This window comes from Podarcis pityusensis (assembly GCF_964106645.2).
Source record: "Podarcis pityusensis genome assembly, chromosome: 1".
Taxonomy (NCBI): Eukaryota; Metazoa; Chordata; class Lepidosauria; order Squamata; family Lacertidae; genus Podarcis; species Podarcis pityusensis.
Window position 1 is genome coordinate 117903043 of NC_138028.1, and position 21686 is coordinate 117924728.

The 21686-nt window shown below is 38.7% G+C and overlaps 1 protein-coding gene across 6 annotated transcripts in view; it reads left to right on the forward strand.

The window, feature by feature from the left end:
• The window catches only part of OLA1 (Obg like ATPase 1), an 89536-nt gene that overhangs the window by 28523 nt on the left and 39327 nt on the right, over window positions 1-21686 (forward strand). For 5 of the 6 annotated variants that reach the window (XM_080972070.1, XM_080972071.1, XM_080972069.1 and 2 more), the window contains 3 exons: window positions 9453-9628; window positions 19008-19088; window positions 19368-19465. In XM_080972070.1, the coding sequence (XP_080828196.1) occupies window positions 9453-9628; window positions 19008-19088; window positions 19368-19465 (355 nt within the window). Of the gene's footprint in view, window positions 1-4438; window positions 4545-9452; window positions 9629-19007; window positions 19089-19367; window positions 19466-21686 lie in introns of all 6 variants that reach the window. The other variant, XM_080972073.1, reaches the window with a different exon arrangement.

Below are 21686 nucleotides of genomic sequence, written 5' to 3' on the forward strand. Positions count from 1 at the left end.
TGAAGAGCTGTTTGGTGGGGATAGTTCTGCAGCAAAAGATGTGTGTCTTCTGCTGCCATTGTGCCCGGCAGACCAACTGACTGCAGCCAGGCAGGTGGAGATGCTAGGCTTCAAGGGTGACACCTGACATCTCCAACGAGTCACAAAAGGCCGGTTGCCAGTTGCAAAATGCTACTGGAGTCTGGCAAATTCGAATGTTGCTTGGATCTAGATGTCTTTTGCATGATCAGAAAAGCACTTGTACAGTACAGGCTTGCCAAATTCCTCCAGTTTTCCCATTCTTCTACAGCCCCCTGTAGCCCATCCTACACCATTTTAGGTGGAGCATCAAGTGGGGTGTTTTTTGGGGGACGAGGAATAGAATAGAATAGAAGCCAGGAAATCCTTCCTGTGCAAACAGAGGTCTGCTTGATTGCCTCTGGATCCCACCTTGTGGTTTCATTTTCACATTTCTCCTTCTGTGAGAGTCCAAATATCCAGCCAGGCAACTCTTATGTCTCTGCATCAATAGCCACAGGTTACAGGTCATTTGTTTGTTAGAGAGCAATTCATCCCTCATGCTCGCTAAGCAGGGGGGCCAACTTGAGAAAAATATTGTGGTGGCCCAGGTAAGCCTCACCCCTGCATCACATGAGGCAATGCCCACACACAATTTGAATGGGAATGCCCATCAACTTTGTGGGGGCCCAGCCCCCTCAAACATTTTATTGGGGGATCAAGCCCCCATGGCCCCTAGGTGTTGGCTCCTATGTTGCTGAGCTTTCCCAAGGTATATATAGAAGCTACAGTATACTTACATTGCAGGCTAATGTTTTGTAGCTGAATTGGTATTTTTTCATCTACAGAATGTATCAAAAGAAAGAGACCAGTTTCTTTCTAATGAAAGTATAAAAGTGAAATAAGCAAATTGGTAGGTAAAAGGGACATGTTTAGAAAAATGTGAAAGAGCAGATCTGCCTATTGGACCATAACAGTTATTTATTCCATGTTTGCTTAGAGACATAAATATCAAAAGTGAATTGGTGCACATATTATTTTAGTTTTCTGCATTACTTTCCACAGTAGACAAAGCACAGGCTCCTTCATATTTAAGTCAAACTAGTTTCCTGTGCTGTATCATAAAACTTTCAGTCCAATCAGCAACTGCATTTAAATACTGCAAATTGTAGCAGCAAAACAATAATTCTGCTGATTAGCCCCTTTCCATTTCTTGTAAGTGAACTGTTTATGCTGTTGAGTACCTTTTGAAAAAAGAAAAAGCCAAAACAGCCTTGATTAGTCAAGGAGTAATTGGATGACTTGATTTTAGCAAGAGAATGAATTGGTTGATGATAGCCTGTAACTAAGTGTAGTGGTTCTGTTCAGAGGAATACATAACATAGAGTCATCAGATCTTGACAGGTATAACATAAGCACTGGCAAAATCTCTGGATGTTTTGAAATAATTGTCATATGGACGGTGTAAGAAATGGCAGAAGAGTGTGCATATTGTAGAATATATCTGAAGGCAACTTATAATTTAAAGTGTGCATACAAAATGTAGATAGATTTTGCCATACTAAAATATGGGGGTGGGGAGAAGCAAGGTAGACTGCTAAGAATGTCTTAGAAGATCATGGTGCTTTTACTATAGTGCAGAAAGAGAAAATTCAGCCTGTGATTGAGAAAAAAAGTGCTGTTGGTGAGGTGTGGTCCTTAAGGATGGGGAAAAGGCCCTGAATAAAGCTGCATAGAGTAAGGAAAGAACTCCGTGTAAAGAAAGTGTTGCTGCTGAATATTTGTGGTTATTTAAAAGTTCTGCTTAGGTGAATCATGAATTGGGCAAGGAAAGGAGGAGGAATGCACAGTCATTGAGACTGCTCCTCAACATTTTATCAAGATCAAAGGAGTAAAGCGATGAAGACAAACTGGAGATGGTGTGAGGTGGGATGCTGGAAATGTTTGCTCCTGGCAATGATGCAAGAAAGGGAATTTGCTATCTGATAGGGGTCAAACGAACTACAAGAGTACTCTTTTGAGGCAGACTTACTGTGTGGCCCATGCAAAGCTGGGATTTCAGATCAAATGGAATTGAGTTGCTTATTTGGTTTATTAAAATCTGTAATGGTTTCCTTGAATAGTTGTTGGAAGGTGTTCTTGCACCTATTTAGATAAAGATGGCCTTTATAAATGTTCACATAATTTCTTCGTTTCATACATTAGGCATGGTTCCATGGTTTCAATAGGGGCTTGCTTAGGAATTTTGAGCCTAAACAGGAAGAAAACTTGTGCTTTCTATGTCTGTGTCACAGGAACATCAGTCATTGAATCCTTCTTCCTTCTCTTGTGACTGTGTCCTCCAAGAGGCAGAATATTGCTCTTGCATTTGAGAGTTGTACTTTCAGTGTACAAACTCAGGACTTGCTTGTACAAAGTGTACAGGAATTATAATTGCCTGTTACTGTACAAAGCCTTGCATGGAGGGATGTGGCTTACCCCGCTTTTAGATCTGTCTCTGCAAATATCCAAGAAAACTTCTTAAAAATAGCCCGTTGATGGTTCTTCACTCCAGTCCACCTTGCACATATAAATAGACTTGTTTCCCCTATGTGTTGTGAGGGGATGTAATGAGAATGGAAGCTATTAGCACATGTGACGGTGTTGTAAACATGTATACACATTTTGGGAAAAGATGATGAAGGAAATCTCTGAAGTAATAGTTTTACCAGTGCCTTTAAACCCCAAAATTATGTCTTTTATCAATATGCACTTAATGTGTAAACAACATGCAAGTTTTCTGTTAGTAGATTTTGTTCTACCATATTACAGGACTGGAAAGAATCCTCAGATTTTTCTTTAAATATTTGGTTTAATAAAGTTATTTTTATCCACATTTCTGAAAAAAAAAGACTAATAAATTACAGATATCTCAGGTTGCAGCGAAACCTATGGGGTTTGCCTCCATTTGGCAGCCATTTGTTATTTATATCATATTATGCCAATTCTGGGAATGGCAAACCTTGGTGAAATATGGCTTTATTTGATATTCATAACCCTTTTTTTGTGCAGTGGTACCTCTGGTTACGTATGCGTCGGGTTACGAGCTCTGCTAACCCGGAAGTAGTTGCTCCTGGTTGCTACCTTTGCCCCAGGATGTGAGCGGAAATTGCGTGCCGGAGGCGCCATTGGCAAAAGCGTGCCTCTGGTTGAGAACGGTTTCCGGTTACGATTGCATCTCTGGAACAGATTAAGTTCGTAACCAGAGGTACCACTGTATTCTCTTTGTATCACATCAGTTTTATAGTAACATACAATTTGTTGCATTGTCTCTAGAAATTGTACTTTCTTTTAGGTGGTAACGGCTGTGAAACCAGTTTCTTGTTTTGTATAGGTTTTCTTTTGTATTTTTTACAGAACTGCTATTTCAACTTCATAATATAATTTTGATTTTTTATTTATTTATTTAAAGAATTGGGTAGATGACCTGTTTTATATGGGAATATTTAAGGAACAGTTTTCTCACTGGAGGCTCAAGTGGCTTCAGTGATGCAGAGTGCCTTTTTTCAGCTTCATTTGGTTTGCCATTCTACAGTCATTCCTGGACAGAGATAGCCTGTGCTCTGATAGCTACCTATTTTGGTTTACTGTAATTGTACCCAACAGTCTACCACTGAGATATGGGTGGGGCTGTAATTCAGTAAAAGAGCAACTGCTTTACATGCAGAAAGTCCCAGGTGTGAACCCTGGAAACATTGGTGGGGTGCTTTACATGGCCACCATAACACCTGACAATCAGCTGATCGTTGGGTCTTGTGAAGCCCTTATGAAGTGCCCCACAAGACCTGATCAGTGCTGTGGACTGTGTATTTGTTTGCATAGTTGGATTTAAAATCATGTGGGTTAATAAGTGTTGACTGATGTCATTATTATGTCACATTTAGCCTGCAAGGGGTGGGATAGATAACAGTCTGACCTACTGGACAGATCCAGTTCACCACTTCTGCTTTATATGTCAACAGATGCAAAACGTGTGAAGGGTAATAATGTACTATAATGTTGCAATGTTCAGTGAATTTGTTTGTGACTTCCTCTGTTATCATACAAAACTTACTCTTCAGAGGTTTTGACAAGCATTTGCTTCCAGAAATGGAACTCACTGTGTGCTTGTATGAATGATACAGTATTCAGTGTCCTACCTAATGCAGTTTGTACTCTTTGAAGCAACAGCACCACTCATTTGATTGATTAGTTCTGCATTCTCTTGCAGTGCTTTCTGCATATCAGACAATATTTTCCAGATCTTCTCTGCAAATGTAAAAAAGAAAAAGAAGGCAGCTTTGTCAATCTACACAGGACACATATTCCAGAGAATGATGTGTATTCTAATTATGTGTACATCTGTTCATTGGATGTTGTGCTGAACTATAATATGGTTCCTCTTACAAACTCTTGATTTCAGAACCCTGAAGGCCATATTCTGGAGCTCTGTTTCTAAAAGTTGCAAGTGCCGCAGTTACTCGTGGAGTTCCCTTCATCAAGCCACCTTGAGCAGCATTTGGTAGAATGTGAGCTACAAATGTAACGAATAAAGTAATAATATCATTGTAGTACTATCTTATTGCCCTGTTCCAGTGTGGCACACTGTGTATTGGATGGAGGACCATATGTATAACCAGATGCGGCACATGTATTTCCCCTATCTAATCCAGTAGCTGGGAGTGCATTCCTGGATTTTAGAGTACTGAAGGGAGCTCTGGCTAGGATGGGGAGTCTCTCAGTTCTCATTGTAGATGGTATATTGGTCAGTACTCATCAGTGCAAGTTTTATTTGATGTCAGGGACTGGTTGAAGGAATGGTGGAAGGAACCAGTTGCGGAACCCTCAAGGGAAGAAGGCTCAGAGCCCGGGGATTGGTGGTGGGACGACAATGAGTGGTCAGAGGGCAAAAACAGGGAGGAGGAGGTGTTGGAAGCTGAAGAGGTTACAGGGCTTAATGATCAGTGAGAGCCTGTGGCAGAGAGAAGTCCAGAATCAGAAGCTGATGTAGGAAAGTGGGATGAGGGAGGCCAAGATGAGTTTGACTAGTGAAGCGGCATGGGTGCCTCCCCCTCCTGCTGCGACAAGCTCCTGTCCCCACTAGTCTACCAGAACCAGGAGAGGCATGAAGAGGGCAGAGGAGAAATTCGTGTCACATAGGCACAGTCCCAGATTGCTTAGGGAAAACCCTGGAGAGGAGGTGACTTTAGGCAGTTGGGAGGGGAGGGCCTGGGACCTTCTGGAGATTACTTGCTGTGCTCATTAGGCCTGGCACTGCTGTGAAAATCCTGTTCCCTCCTCCTAATAAAGAGTTTACTTCTCATTACTGCTGGCTTGTTAACAGTCATTCAGCCTTGTTTAACTATGTTTTTAAAAAGCCATTTTTTTTTGTCTAGAAATAACACTTAAATAAGCTGCCTGATACTTAGTCAGCCTGTTGATCCATCTAGTTCATTGTTGTCTGTGCTGACTGGCAGCAGCTCTCTAGGATTTCAGGCAGGAGTCCTTTCCAGCCCTACCTGGAGATTTTGGGGATCTTCTGCATGTGAAGCAGCTGCTTTGTCATGAAGCCACAAGCCTTCTGCATAACACCACCTCCTTGTCCTCCTTCCTCAGGCTACAGAGAAACACAAGCTTGATGTAAAGCATTTTGCATATGATTCATAAACAGCAGATACCGTAGTTTTCCGAGTATAAGACTAGGTTTTTTTCAATAGAAAAGAATGTTCAAAATTGGGGGTTGTCTTATACACGGATAATGCAGAGGGGGCACAGGAGATTGGTTGGAGCCACGAGCAGATTTTCAGCGGCGATTGAGCAGGTGACTGGCGGCTGCAGCAAGGGCTGTTGTTGATTGGCTGCCACTGCGGCAATTGTGCGGGTGATTGGTGGCTGCTGGTGGCGAGCAGGCAGACGATTGTTGTCTTCGGCAATGCGTGAGATTGGCAGTGGCGTTCTGGCGGGTGAGTGATTTTCGGCACCCCCCTCCAAATCTCAACAACTTTGGGCAATCCCCCCCCCCCAAAAAAAGCTTCAAAAAAAGCTTAACAACTCTGGGCAATCTCCCTCATTTTCTGACTTTGGAGTCCCCAAAAATATGGGTAGTCTTATACATGGGGGCATGTTATACATGGAAAAATACGGTAATTCTGGGAAGATAGTTGAACTGGTGGCTTGTGACTGCTTTTGCTTGGTGGGTGATCTCAAGAATTCAGGGCTAAATGCATACACTCTCCTCTTCACTGGACATTCACATTGTCCCCAAATGGGAAAGGGACACAAACTATTGATGCTTTCCCACCACTATATGCTGTGTGCATAAGGAGTCTGGCAAGGCAACTCCTTTTGTTGGCCAGGTGACATTAGTTTGAGTAGTTGCTAATCTGAAGTTGTTTTTGTTTGTAAAATACATTTCCAGGATATGTGGGGAAATGCTACAAAATGTAGGAAAGGTTTGATGGCCATCGATCAAGGATGAAGTGCTAGTACATTTCCTGAACTGGCAGAGAGTTGGACCTTTAAGAGTCTTACCAAATCTGCTAGACTGTGTTAGTTGAATGGAAAAGGCAAGGGGAGGGGGTAAGAATGCATCTACTCATGGAATCTGAGAGAGAAGTTGCAAGTTCTGAGGATTTGCAGCCTATTATCTCTTCTGTGGTTAGCTGATAAGATTTCACTTGCTGTAGGTTGTTTTTGTTGTTTTTGTTTTGTTTTTACAAATGAGAAAATAGTTTCAGCAATTTGTTAGTGTAGGCTCTCCTAAAATTGTACATTGTGATTACTATACATATTTAAGCTAGACCCTATCAGTTCATTTGTATAAATAAAATGTTAAAGAAAATTATTATTACAGTCGTTCATTATTATAAATAAATGTTTAAGAATGTTGTTATTATTTTTTCAGTAATATATAATAACCTGCAATTATTAGAATACATTGATAACAAAATATGTAATAATAATAACTATTATTATTATTATTATTATTATTTATAATTTCACCCTTCACCAAATCATCCCAGGGTGGTTTATGCACAATTACAAGAATGAAAAGAGTAAATACAGAAAACTAGCAGCTAACACTGGGGTAAGACAGTTTAAGCATATAACGCCAATCCTGACTTGATTGCACTGGCTGCCTGTTAGTTTCCGGGTCAAATTCAAAGGGCTGGTTTTGACCTATGAAGCCTTAAATGGCTCAGGACCACAATACATCAACGACCACCTCTCCCCATATGAACCAACCATGGCCCTGTGATCATCATCTGAGGCCCTTCAAAATGTGCTGCCTCCATGAGAAATCCGGAGAGTGGCAACATGAGAATGGGCCTTTTCTGTGGTGGCTTCCTGAATGTTCTCCAGAGTGAAGCTTGCCTGGCACTTTCATTACATATATTTAGGTGCTAGGCAGAAACATTCCTCTTCTTCCAGGTCTTTGGCATAATAATAATAATAATAATAATAATAATAATAATAATAATTTATACCCCGCCCATCTGACTGGATTTCCCCAGTCACTCTGGGTGGCTTCCAACAGAATATTAAAAATGCGGTAAAACATCAACATTAAAAACTTCCCTAAACGGGGAATTCCCTAAATTAAATAATCAATGGCCTTTTAAGCCTCTCTCTCTCTCTCTCTCTCTCTCTCTGTGTGTTAGGGTTGCCATATTTTTAAAAGTAAAAACCAGGACACTCCAAAAGCTGTTGAGTTGTTTTTAAACAAAACAAAACGAGATTTTTCGATTCATTTGTGAAAGTTGCTATGCTATGTGATTTTCTCTTTTTGCACTTTGAACTGTCCTGTGGTCCTTGGATGAAGGGCGATATTATTATTATTAACAGTAATAAATAAGAAGAATAAACATGTTTGAAGATCAGGAGGAATATTTTAAATTTAGTGTGGAAAAAAATTGGTAGGCGATGGAGCAGATGATAAAGAATGAAAATTCGCTAGATATGATGAGCAAAAATTTAATAAGGACCATGGAATTCACTGAAATTAATGTGTGTGAGAAAGCGGCATAGAATATTACAAAAGTTAAAATGGGAGATGATACTTCTAAGGCTATGGTCCAGGTTAACATCAACAGAGAGAGAGAGAGAAGGTAAAAAATAGAGATATTCCAAAAGAAGAAACACTTACTGGGATTTTTGCCTTTGAACAATGTTGTACCTTTCAATGTCCACATGGCAAAATGCATCTGATTTGCCCTCAGTATGCTAATTGAGAAGTTGCTGTTAATGATTCCGGTTGTGTAATTAGGACAAATTTTTTTTAGCTCTACTGTTCCATGGGTCCTGAGGTGTAAGTATTGTGACATTCCCCATGTGAGGGGAAAGTGATGTGTGAATTGTCTCAAAATATGGTAGACTTGCATCTCTCTAAAAATATGTAGTAGATGTTCCTTTATTTTTTATGACCTCATATGAAAATACAGTAGCTAGCATTCATTCTTTAAAATGTTTTAAAGTCTCATTTCTAGAGTCAGTGGGATTGTTACTAAATAGTGCCTAAAATTTATGTTGCGCATTAATTCATGACTAGGTCTAAATTTTTAAATTATAGTTTGCTACTAAGACATATTTTTAATTTTTGTTTTCATGCTATTATTTATTGATAACTCAAGAGTATCTCAGTTGAATTACATTGCCACATTATGTCTTTAGAGGGGCATAAAGTCAGTACACATGCTTCAGTAATATCTGGTTGTTTTACCCTTATGTTTCCATTGGCAATTTGAAATTATGGCTTCAACTGCACTTTAAATATGTGATAATAGCATGTGTTTCTAATAAGGGCCAGCACCATTTTGTTGAGATAGTGTGAATGGTTGTCACTCATATATGACAAATGCACCTTCATCTGCTTCTTTGATGGCCCCCTAAAAACCGTACCCTCAAATCAGACCGATGAAATTAGCTGCTGTGTAAATTGTGTGTCTGAGTGGTTCATTATCTAATCACCGTCAGAACCATAGTGATAAAGTAGTTTGAAGCAGAGAAGAGGTCTGCCAGATGATTTCAGGCCTCCCCCCTTTTTTGTAAATCCTGTTTCCCTTGGAAACCCATTAGTACTGTGTAGAACTTCAGAATTCTTTGACATAAACTTCATAGCAATTCTAATGTTTACTGTGTCTAATGAGTGACTTAAAATGTTCCTATATTATTTTGAACCATTTATTTATTAAGTGCTATATAAAAAATACTTTTATTTGGCCACCTCTAATACATTGTAAGATGCAGTGACTGAAAATACTGAAAATTACTGACAGATTTCTTGTTTGAAAAACACTTAAAATGCTTGTCATTAAGTTTTGCTCTGCCCTGGTGCCTATGACTGGTAGATTGTTTCTACTTTGTGTATCTTTCTTTCGTCGTCGTCCCCCCTCCACTCAGAATACTGCTTAACATCTGAATTTTGCTTCCCCTCAAAGGATCATTTGATGATGATGATATCACACACATTGAAGGAAGTGTTGCACCTGTTCGTGACATTGAAATAATACATGAAGAACTTAGGCTAAAAGATGAGGAAATGATCATGCCCATTATAGACAAACTAGAAAAAGTGGCTGTACGAGGAGGTGACAAGAAATTAAAACCTGAATATGTAAGTAAGAATTTCTTCAATTTTTAAAAGATTTTTTTCTTGTGTAGGAAGGATTTTGCACAGGCATGGCGCTTATCAGCTGCAGACTTTATTGTACTGGGAAAAAGGTGCTAGTCTCAGTTTTAAGACACCTCAACTTTCTACCTCAAAATTATTCCATCTAGTACGTAACGTGTTGCAATGTGTTAGTTACCTCAATTCTAGTTGCATATGTAAATGGTGACTGAGTAAAACAGTTCAGTAGTGAAGACCATTTGCTATGCCTATTTTTAAAAATTGCTTGGAAATGCTGTACCAGTGTTTTCATCCTCAGTTTCCGATTCTACTACTTAATGTATTTTAGGAGAAATCATAATTGTTCTGGTCTCTATACTTTCCACACTGTATTTTGCAAAAATACTCCTCATATGTTCTGCTCTTCTATTCATATTTCTTTAGTTATTTCTGTATCTAAAATTTGGTCTTTGTATGATATGTATCTGTATACCAATTCCAAAGTACACAATAGGTTGTATTAATAGAATTGCAAGCACCCCTTCTTCTGACTCCCAGAAAGCCCCTCCTGATCCTCAGGAGACCCACTGGAATGAAGGGGGGGGGCGACTGAAATTTTGTGCAGCTCTCATACTCATCCCACACATTTTAGAGGCTCCCCCAAGCTTTAAGAATGGATTTTTGGGGAGTGCAGTAGGAAGAAGAAATTCATTTGTGTGAACATCTTCATGCTCACATTTCCAATAATACAATCTAATATGGGTATTGCATCTGATTTCACATATAAGCTTCTCATTAAATATTTTAGAACAGCAAGTTGTATTCACAGTAGTTTAAGTATTGAAAGTGGTATAGTAACATGAACACTATTGAGCTATAGATTGATTTCCATGAAGGTGAAAGGGTACCTTGTTTCAGAATTCCTATATTAATCACATTGTTAATTGGAATAATATAAGTGATTGTATATATCCAGGTAAGTAAGACTGTCAGCCTGGCTGTTTGATGTTAGAAATCTAGATGTAGTCACCATCTAAATTCAAATAAATTGCTATAAATAACATAATATCCTCTCTGTATATTTAAAATTTTGCTCACCACAGTTAAAAATCAAGAAAACTCTATACTTTTAGTGCTTCTGAAAGGACAAAGGGACAGGGTAGTTTCTAAAAAGAGGAAGAAAACCAGTGCAGGTGGCAGAACATGATAAAATGCTACAAACAGGAACAAGACAATTGTGTCTTTGAAGCGGTGAATTGATTCCAGGGCCTTCCCATGGACATTGTTTCCAGACCATTTGGAAAACCTGAAGGAGGATTTGAAGACCTCTGGAGATAGAAGGACTCTTGTTTCTGCTCCGAAGAGGAGATTTGTGGTGGTAGTTGGTGACCCCACTACTGAGAGGGACCGAGACAATAGCTTGTCCTCCTGACAAGTTGTGGGATGTTTGTGGTCTCCCAGGTGTGTGCATTCAAAATGTCTACAGTCTACTGACCGCTATCCCTTCCTGTGGATCCATGTGGGAACAAATACTCCTGCTAGGCACAGAGTTGAAAGTGTTACAAGCCCCTGGCTCTGGGTAGGAAGAGGAAGAATATTGGTGCATGGGTGGTGTTTTTGTCACTTTTCCTGTTGAAGGTTATGTCTAAGGAAGAGAGAGAATACTGGCTATGAATTTGGTATCATTAGGAAAGGTTTGAATTCTTAGAACATGGTTTATGCCAGGATGGGCAGACTGTGGTCCAGATTCAACTAACTCATTTTGTTAGTGGAAGCCAGCTCAAGGAGTCCTGCTGGTGCAAGCTTTCCCCGTTCTCTTCCTTCCTTGTGTAGCTGCTGTCCCATCTCCCAAATCTGTACTGGAGGGAGGGGAGAACCCCCAGAACAGCCCATAGAAGAGGGAAGATTGTTCCACTGGGAAGGCAGAAATGCTTGCACTTATGGAATGATTTCCTTGGTACTACGTTGAATTCTACCCAACTCTAAGAATTAAGGGCAGGATCGCTCTGAGCACCTGCTTACTCCAGAACAAAACTCCATTCTCTTCAACATTTGTAAGTTCCAGCAGCCTAATTTAGCACACGTCTGGGAAGCCTTTTAGTTATTGCTGCTGTTAGACGATTGGGATTCAAAACTTGCCGATGAACTGCAAAATCACCTGGACATCTACCAGTGGATCCTGATATACCTTCTGCCTGGTCTTTACTTTCAAGGGCAAGGACATTTGGCAGAAGTTGGATTTGGACTTTTGGCAGAGGCACATGACAAAGGTTTGGAAGTACAGTATGTGTTTTGCAGGAGTCTCCCAAGCTTCTTCAGAAGGTATTTAAATGATTCCTGCCAAGGGGGGTGGGGTGGCAATGAGGTGCTAGACAGCATGACTCCATGTACTACCAGGAGAGTGAGTGAAAGTGGGACCATGATGAAAGTTCCCGCAGACATATAGGGAAAAACTGCAAGGGAATTGTCGGTGTATAGCACACAATTGTTGATGTCTCCATACTAACAGACATATATACACACAATTTCCTTTTTATAGCCTGGTAGATTAAGGAAATTATGGGGGTGTAGTTTATTTTGATTTCGGCAAGACTTTGAAAAGGCCCCCATGATAAATTTTTGACAAGCTGGTAGAATATGGGCTAGATGCTGCTACTGCTGTTGGTGGCTGGTTGATGGACTGTACGAGCCAATATCAATGACTCCCTGTCACCCCGGAGAGATGTGATAGCACAATTTTGTCCTGGGCCCATTGTTTAACATCCTTATAAGTGAATAGGATGGAGAAGGAGAGGGAATGCTCATCAGATCTGCAGATGATACCAAACTGGGTGAGTTGTGAAGAACCTGTTGGATGAGGCCAGTGGCTTCAAAATCTTAAGTTCAGAAATGGCAATACTTTCCTTAAACAAATATTTAAAGTCATGGGTAAACAGGAAAACATTCAAGGTGTGTGTTTGGAATGTGAAAGCTTGGTTACACTATTGTTGACAGTTCATCTTCTTTTTGAAAAAGGGCGTAAAGAGAGTTGGCCATCCAATTTTCTTATTATTTTTGCTGTGGCATGTGATTTTATTTTCATGATGCTCCTGTAGTCTGCCCCCCCCCCGAAAAAGAGTACATGCACATTGTTAAGCATTGAGGAACAGACCTTTCTTCCTGCACATAATTACTTTGAAGTCTAAAGATGGGGGTGAAAACATAGTATCAAGTTATTTGTCTTTTAGTTTAAAGCAATGTTAAGCTAACCAGAATAATTAAGTATTTATAGAAAACACTGTTAGTTAACAAAGGCAGTAAGTTAGAATTTGTTTTTAAAAAGAAATGAAGTTTAGTCCCTGTCTCTCGCCCCCTAAAGCCAGAAATGTAAAATTATCTGAAATGTTGTTGTTGGCTCCCAACTCACACCTTTATTCCATGAATATATGTACTAGAAATGGGTACCTTAACTTGCTTATCAATGTTATTGTTTGATTAGGCTGTGATTAATGATTTAAAAAATCTTACCCTCTCATTGTACTGTTAAAATGTTACTGTTAAGCTATTAAATATGTCATGTGAGATGTCCGCATTTCTCGTTTGTGTGACAGGCCTTTCTGCATACTACCTCCTTGCTCTGAACTAGGTCTCAGTTCTAGGTGACAGAGTTGATTTACAAGCTTTGTTCAAGTTTCTGATCTGTTTTGGCTGCTTGTTCTCTTTTTAATACTGTTTGGATTTTTGGAAATAAGTCACTGGTGAAAGAATTCTCCTGTATTTGCAGTGTAGCACAACAGGCCCTAGCTACCATAAGCTTTTACAAATGGAGGACCCCTGAGAGACAGATCTAGTTTTCCTCTGGTTTCCCCAAAAGCTACTGTCATCACTTTGCCAAACTTAAAAATAGTTGTTAGAATGTTGAAATCCAGGAGAGAGATTACACCCAAACTAGCTAACAAGCACTTTGTTTTTGCAGATGCCATTATGGAGCAATTTAGGATCCTACAGTCAGGAGCTCATATAATAGCCTTGCTCCCCAAGCAATCATGCTAGCTTGATGGTGAAGGATTTCACAGGCTCTCCTGCATTGAGTGAATCTTGGCAGTTCTCAAGAAGGGCTTTGAAGTTTCCGCTGTGGCAGTTTTGCACATTTAACAATTCTCTGTTCACCAAGGTTGACTGGAGTGTACCTTAGTTTGGAGAGCAGAACCAGATGTGCCCCAATACCATGAGGTATTGAGGCTTTCAGTCACATTTGCCCAGTTTTCTTTTGGCAGGCATTAAGGTCCTTGGGGAGTTGCCTTTTGCCTGGTCAAAGTAGGAAGAAAGTCTTCATCTTGACAAGGCAGAGCTACAGAGCTAAGGGAGGTTCTGAAGGTCTGAGATGGGCAGTGTGTTGTGTTAAAGAATTCTTCATTTTTCCATGGACTTCCTGAGTAGGCTCTGAATTGGGTAATCAGAATCTGATCTGTTCTCCTTTTGAATTGACACTGCAGTTCGGAGGTTCTCATAGGTGGGTGCACTGTCAGCCAATAAGGAATTGTGTATCTTCGTCAAAATGAAGTATTGCTCAGGTTTTAGCCTTTGCATGTGCTAAAAGTCATGTTTTTCACAGGTCTTGGAAATTAGATTTACCAAAAGTCTGCACTCATTCAAAGGAGGCAGCAATGGCATTAGCTTGATCATAGAATAATAGAGTTGGAAGATACCCTGAGGATCATTTCGTCCAACCCCTGCACTGTAGGAATACGCAGCTGTCCCATACGGGGATCAAACCTTCAACCTTGGCATTATCAGCACTATGCTCTTAACCAACTGAGCTATCCAGGCTGATGTGAGAAGTGCTCTTACATTCTAGCCTGTGAGAACAGCTGACACCAGAGAAATGAAATGTATTTTCTAGGGTTTCATGTTGCAGGCCAGAAAACGTCATGAAGGCTTAAGGAGGCCACCATTTCTGCTTGGGAAGCAGTGGATATCAGCTGCTGGTATTACTGCACATACATAGCATTTGAGGGCAGGTTTCTCTTGGAGGAGTTCTATAGATATGCAGTGTTAGCATCTCCTCACATAGGTGGACATCCCATGGATGGAGGCTTCTGTTTCCAGAGTTGTGACCTTGCATAAAGCACAAACTTACTTGAGGGAGAATACTGGGTTTAATAAGAAAATATTCCAGATAGAGAGAGAGCCCTCTGTACATGGTGGAAGGGAGGAGAGTGAGACTATTACTTAGCATATTTTTTTGTTCTTCTAGGTGTACCAAAGGTTGCTGGTCTCCCCATAATTTTGTGTTTTGCATGATCCACACTCATAGGCACCACACACAGTTTCTTGTTTTTACTGCTTTGGTTCTTTTCTCTTCTTAAATGTTACTATTTTGGTATCTGGGTATGGTTATACTTCATTTTCTAGTTACTGTGATCCTCCCCTGCACTCCAACGCCAAGTAGTTTGCTTCCTGCTCCGCTAGTTAGGGTCAAGTAGGGAAACCATCCTGCTGATAAGATCAAATTTTGTTCGTCTCTTCCTAACAGAAGAAGATGTTATCCCAGTTTTGTTTTGAAATATTTATATCCCACCTTTCTGCTTGGCATCCAAAGCAGCTGAAAAGAATGAAATTACCCCAAGGCAGGTTATAAATAAAACAGTAAAGTAATTAAATTCAAAATACAACACACCAATTCACAAAACATGGATAAGTGATAAAATGAATAGTCACCAGCATATTAACTCAATCCCTACCAAAGGCCTACAAAGAGGTGTGTTTTGAACTGCTAATATAATGGCATTCTCCATACAAAACCCTCCCCTGGCATATAAGAAAAGGGGCATGTGACGGGAAAGGCAGGGGTTGGAAACCTCCTTCTTGAAACTCAGCTCTATACCTACAAGATTTGTTTTTTTTAAAAAAAACAACAACCATGTAGTACCATTCAGGTATGTGAAGTGTTACACACACAGGTTTAACCACCTCTCTGAAAACTAGGTTGGTAGAGACTGCGTTCCATACACTTAGGAGAATGGAATACTAACTCCAAATTTCCCTTTTCAACCACTATTCACATATGGTTAATAGTTCAGAAGTGCTCCCTCTGTACCTTCAAACTATTCACATTACATTATATTTATTTTATTTACATTTCCAAAAGTCTGAACATTGCTTCAAAAATACCATTTCTGTTTCTTTGTTTGAGTCATTTATCTGGTCTCAAAAGCAGAAGGAATGTCATGCAGTACTTTACTTCAGTAGAATACCATAATCATTCATAATGGCCATGGTCCAGCAAGTCTCCAGAGCACATGCTGGTGACTTTATTGTTTTTTTCCTCCAAAGGTTTTGAAGTACGGCTTTTCTGTTGGGGGGTGGGGGTGGAGGATGTGTGGGGGGGGGGGAGAGCCTGCTAGAATGGAAAGAAGAGGAGAAATCCCAGCAGCTCTCACATCATAACTTGCTGGATCATAGACAGCATGTTGTAAGGTTTGCTGGTAACTTTCCCAACCTTTCCATTATTTTGGTTTAATTTGGTAGTTGTGTGCTCTTATTCCTATAAAGCAAAATATTTGAAAACTCTTAAAACCACCAGATGGAACAAGAGGAAGACCAACTATAATTCACGTTGCTCAGGATTATCTTTTAAACCTTATTTTCTGAGATTTGTGAATTAAAAAAAATCTCAGATGCATCATTATTACATCTGTTTAGATTTAGATTTGGGACTGTGCTAGTATATTAACCACTTAAGGATAGGACTTCATAATTCTCTCTGTTTATTTCATGTTCAGTGTTGCTTTCATTGGAAAGCTTGATTTGAGTAGCACATAAATGCAGTACGTGAAATATAAAATGAAATATAAAACATTGTAGTGTGTGTACTTAAATATCCATGTTCATGTCTGCTTCAGCCTGGTCATTGAAAACCAGCCCAGAGAAGTCTTACAAACAGTTTTTAGCAGATATTTAGGCTCAGGTTTGTGACATATTTCCAGGGGAATTGAGTTTGACGGTTGAAAAGCATCTACGGAGTGGCTCTCTGCCCATTCTTTATTTTTAGTTTTGGGAGTAAAAGGGTATATTTTCACTGATCTGAAATATTGTTAGAATTACCTTTAAACTAGAGCTAGTTTGCCAAATATGAGTTGAGGTACCTAAGTTTAAACTAGAGTAATATATTGTGTGCATATTAACAGTGAAGACAGTCAGTTGAACAATTGGGGCAGGAATGGAAAATCTACATTGACACTTTAACTGCTGTTTGCTTGTGCAGAGATAATTGAGGGATATACCAAATATAAAAGACAGCTTTCTAGTCATTATCATGTAGAGTCTAGAACCTGAACTGTTCAGTCCCAAAGATTTTACCATCTACTTTACAAAATGGAATATATCAATGTTTTGGGGAAACTATAATACTAATGGCTTTTTAAAGATGAAATTTGTAACTAAGTTTTTGTTCTAAATTGTAAAACTGCATAAAATTCCACCACTAGTAAAGAAGGATTACTTGAGGAATTCTTCTAATAACGAAGAGAAGTTTGGCTTTAGAAATGCATATTTTAAACTTAAGTGAAGTATTTATTTATTGAATAAAGCACAGAACATAGATAGGTCCCCAAGATAAGATAGTTCTACTATGTTGTTTTTTTTGAAATGTGTAATCTTGTTGCATGTCTCTACATAAGCTATTCTGGCCACTCATCATAGTAACCAGCTGGGCCATTTCACCTGCTGGAGCCATTAAAGAGGACTCTCTCCCCCTAGATTAATCCCCTCCGACATTAGTTTTTAGCTATGACAACTGGAGCAGGCATTCAGAACTTGCAGGTGGCCAGTGTGACGCACATAATTGCCTACAATTTTAGGCAATGAATAAAAATGGTCTACATTACTTGTCAAAGGTTGTATATGCAGTGCCAAGTGAGATCTATGGGAAGCCTTTTAGGGTTTAAAGAACATTTAATAGCAAGGCTGCACAGTGCTTTTTTAATCATAATGCATTTGTAATATAGCACTTTGATCTTCTCCTTGTAGGAAATGGTGTTACATTAGCCACTTTTAAAACATTTATGAGTGAAAATCAGTTATAGGAGAGTAAAAGTGATTATTCTTAGGCAGAACATGTTATATTTCATTAAAAGTTTTCAGCTAGCCCCTTTCTTGTTAAAATCTGTGGGGAGCCCTGTTCCTGGAGGGTTACAAATCAGGATCTAAGGATTTAGAAGAGCTTTCCTCTTGTTTTTCCCCTGAAGCAGTTGCGAGATGGGAAACATTAGTACACTAAATACTGAAGCTGTGTGTTTGTAAATGTTTAACCTATTTATTGAGAAGGTAAACATGTGCTTTTGAGAAAATTCTGATGACTAGAAATCCATTTAAAATTATCTAATTGAATATCATACCCGTGGTAAATTTCGTGAAATGCAAAATTTAAAGCATGACCATAAATTATCTCTGGCAAAAATTGACACTAAAACGCACTACTTCTAGAAGAGCTTGGTTTGACCTTTCAGACCTAAGAGCCTTTTATTAACACCTGCCTGTAAGGCAAACCTTGCCACACGCAGCTTTCAGATTCAGAGCCACAAAACTGATGAGGAAAGGCTTGAAGGGTTCAGTTTGTGTCACTTGCTGTTTGCCGTTTCCATTTCACAGATGATTAATCTTTCTGTGAAGAAAGGCCAGAGAAACAAAGCACATTGGGCTCTTCCTGCAGTTACTCCTTCTGAATGCACACTAGCTTGCTAACTAAAAGGCCTTTAGATTTCCTGCAGGGAGAGATGTTCTGAAAGTGAATGCAGCTGGTTGGAGGTCACTAGTGCAAGGCTCTTGCCATTGTGTAATGGAAGCTTTGGCAGGTTTCATTTTTGGAGGAAAGGAGAAGGTGTTGACAAAAAAAATTAATGTCGAATATTGAGGCCTTTGGCCATTTGAATTAATATCTTGAATGGTAGATCATCAATAATCAGCTCAGTTTCTTTGGCTGTCAGTGGTTTGTTTTTTTTAAAAAAACAACACATCACTTTTTGCACCTATTCCTTTGTCACAGCAGCATGTTTCTCTCATACATGGTTTCTTATAAGGGATGCTTAATTACTACACCAATACACAGTTTCAGGAAACAGATTTATTTATACATGTAATATTTCATCCAGCTTGGGGAGCAGAAAATATCATTCGTATTTCTCAATGAAGTCACTAAAAGGTTTATTTCCTGTTCATCTGCTCCTAGCCCTAACGTGACTCCTGTGTCCCTTTCTCATTCATTATATATGAAATTTCAGTTAGAAGGCACATAATATTTTGTTACCTAAAACGACTCCCTCATGAGAAATAACTGATAACAGTCTGGCATATAACTGAGTATATTCTACTTTAATGTCTTTTGTTTCTTCCTAATTCTGTGCAGGACATAATGTGCAAAATCAAAAGCTGGGTAATAGAAGAAAAAAAGCCTGTCCGTTTCTATCATGATTGGAATGACAAAGAGGTAGGCTTATGACTGTTACCTCATCCACTGTCTAATGCCTTTCCTTTAAAAAACCAACAACAGCACAAAAGTATATCAGATCTTTGTGTAAACCTTTTGATTTACCACCAGTAAATTAATGCCAACATTTGGAAATAATGTGCATTCTTTTTAACAATTTACTTTATACTTCAGATGTTAAACAGTTTTATTTATTTATTTATTTATAATCTAATTCACAACACAACACTCTGTTTCTTGTTGTCTGTGTTAACGTAGCTTTTATTTTCTTACTTTTAGATTGATGTGCTGAACAAACACTTGTTTTTAACTTCAAAACCAATGATCTACTTGGTTAACCTCTCTGAAAAAGACTATATTAGAAAGAAAAACAAATGGTGAGTTTGTTGCCTTTATATTTTGTAGAAAATTCACGATGCTTCTGAAAGGCACCTTTGTCAAAATAATGGTTAGTCGTGATTTTTGTACTTGGAGTAAATCTAAATGTCTTAAAGCTAATACTGGCAATGTACCTATTACCTTGTCTTTGGAATGCAGTAAAAGTAATAAAATAAAAAAAGCTCCCTTGAAGATCTATAAAACTAAAGTAGCAATTTTCTCGCCTACCTTTTAGTTTATTTTGCAATATTGAAGGAAAATTAACCATAAATAGTCTTGTAAGTTGTCTATAATATTTAACTTTAGAAAGAAGTCATTTTTCATGCCAACCTTCTATTTATTGGATGTTGAAGGGTAAAAATGATGCCATAATATGGTTGGTAATATGATAAAAAGGAGATGGAGTGCTCCATATATATATGCATAGAATCATGTGTCCCATATAGTTCAGGGTAAATTCAAGGTGTTTACAACATTCTGCTTGCTGGGCCACTTCTTAAAATGCAGCAGATGTCATGCATATGGTTTGCCAAATGCTGTTCAGAAACTTTTATTAATGTTGTCAGTATGAATGCATATATAATGGCTGAAGAATAAGATGTCTGTCAAACAGGCAGTGACCGGGATGAAGATCCAACCCCAGAGTGTGAGGATACATTAGAAATGGAGAGATTGAAAATCATGCTGCATTTGCTTTTTGTGCAAAAGTTTCAGATGAGATAAAACAGTAGTTTTAGGGAAGAGGCACTTAAACTGTTGCATTGGAAGGAAACATTAAATCACTCTTCTTTTAGTTTTGTTACACATTTTCATAGCATACAAAATTACAAAGATATCACTCTGAAACACATTTAAGATTTGCTTATTGCTTTGTCAAAGTATCCAGACCAGTGTATCAGAATTCTCTTAGAACATACCCTTTCGCTCTCCCTGTACTTCATTAAGTACTTAGATGCACATGGTTTCAATTTTCCATTAAAATTTCTCATTTCCATATGATATCAAAGAGTGAGAAGGCTTTAAACTGAAAAATAAACATTCATAGACTGGAAGCCCAAGCAATAATTAATGTCAGATGGTTAACTCCAATAAGTTATTAGAATAAATTCTGTAAAATAATTTCAGCTGAAAACTGCCCTGCTCCTAGTGTTGTTGTGCATTTATACTTATTCTAAGGAGCATAATGCAACTTTAAAAATGGTCACTTTAAGGGCATTTTAAAACTTCTGGTTCAGAATCTTTCCCCATAATGAGTTACTGTTTTTGAAACTGCATCTAGCCTTCAAGAAACTTTGTGCAATCAAGCAACCGTGCCTTCAGTGTTGTGGTCTGGAAGGCATTTTCAAGTTTCACACAAATGTAATGTAGTAAATCTTAGCATTCTTTATTAAGGGCTCTTGTAGAGGTTTCTCAAGTGCCACAGTAAAGATAATAAGCATCAGAATTTATTTGAAAATGGGCAGGTTAGTTTCCCTACACAAGATGGATCATCACACCTACATTAGGGTGATCACAGGTAGAGCTCACTGCCTTTAATTGTATAGTAAATACCTTTTCTCAGACCTTAATGGTAGACAGTCTGTTAGGAGACGCCAGTCTGTGATTTAGCCGTCTCCAGAACCACAACCACCCCGCCTTTCTTGGTGAGACCAAGTTGTGATGATGGAATGGAAAACTTAGCATATATATTACAATTTTTAAATTTATAACTATTTTATTTATATTGTGAAATCATAGTAAAAAAAAATCTTACTGTGTTCATGCAGAACTGATGGTTGAGGTTTGGTTTAAAAAAAATATCCTGGTTTTACGGATGTTAGTGTAATTGTAGCTGAAAGATCAAAGCCTGGGATAGCTGAGTGATGTTCCAGAAGAAAATTTACCACATAGCCATTTTCAGTACAGTTTCTGCCGCCTGCTGTTCCTATTTTCCCTCAGGCTAGCCATTGACAACCCCCTGTGCATCCCTGCTCGTAAAAAATGATTGAGGAAGTATTTGTCATGTATTTATGAGTGGGAAACATCGTCTGATATGGAATGGCATCTACTGAAGTCGGAATGATGACCAGTTTTTCCTTCCTTCTGGCAGAGTTGCTGATCTTTAAATCCACTCTTTTTATGTTGTATATATATTTTGCATTAAAGTGCAGAATAATTTTTTTTATTATGAATTGTGTAATGATGAGCCTTTCATTGTTTTTGGCAGTGTAAGCAGATGCA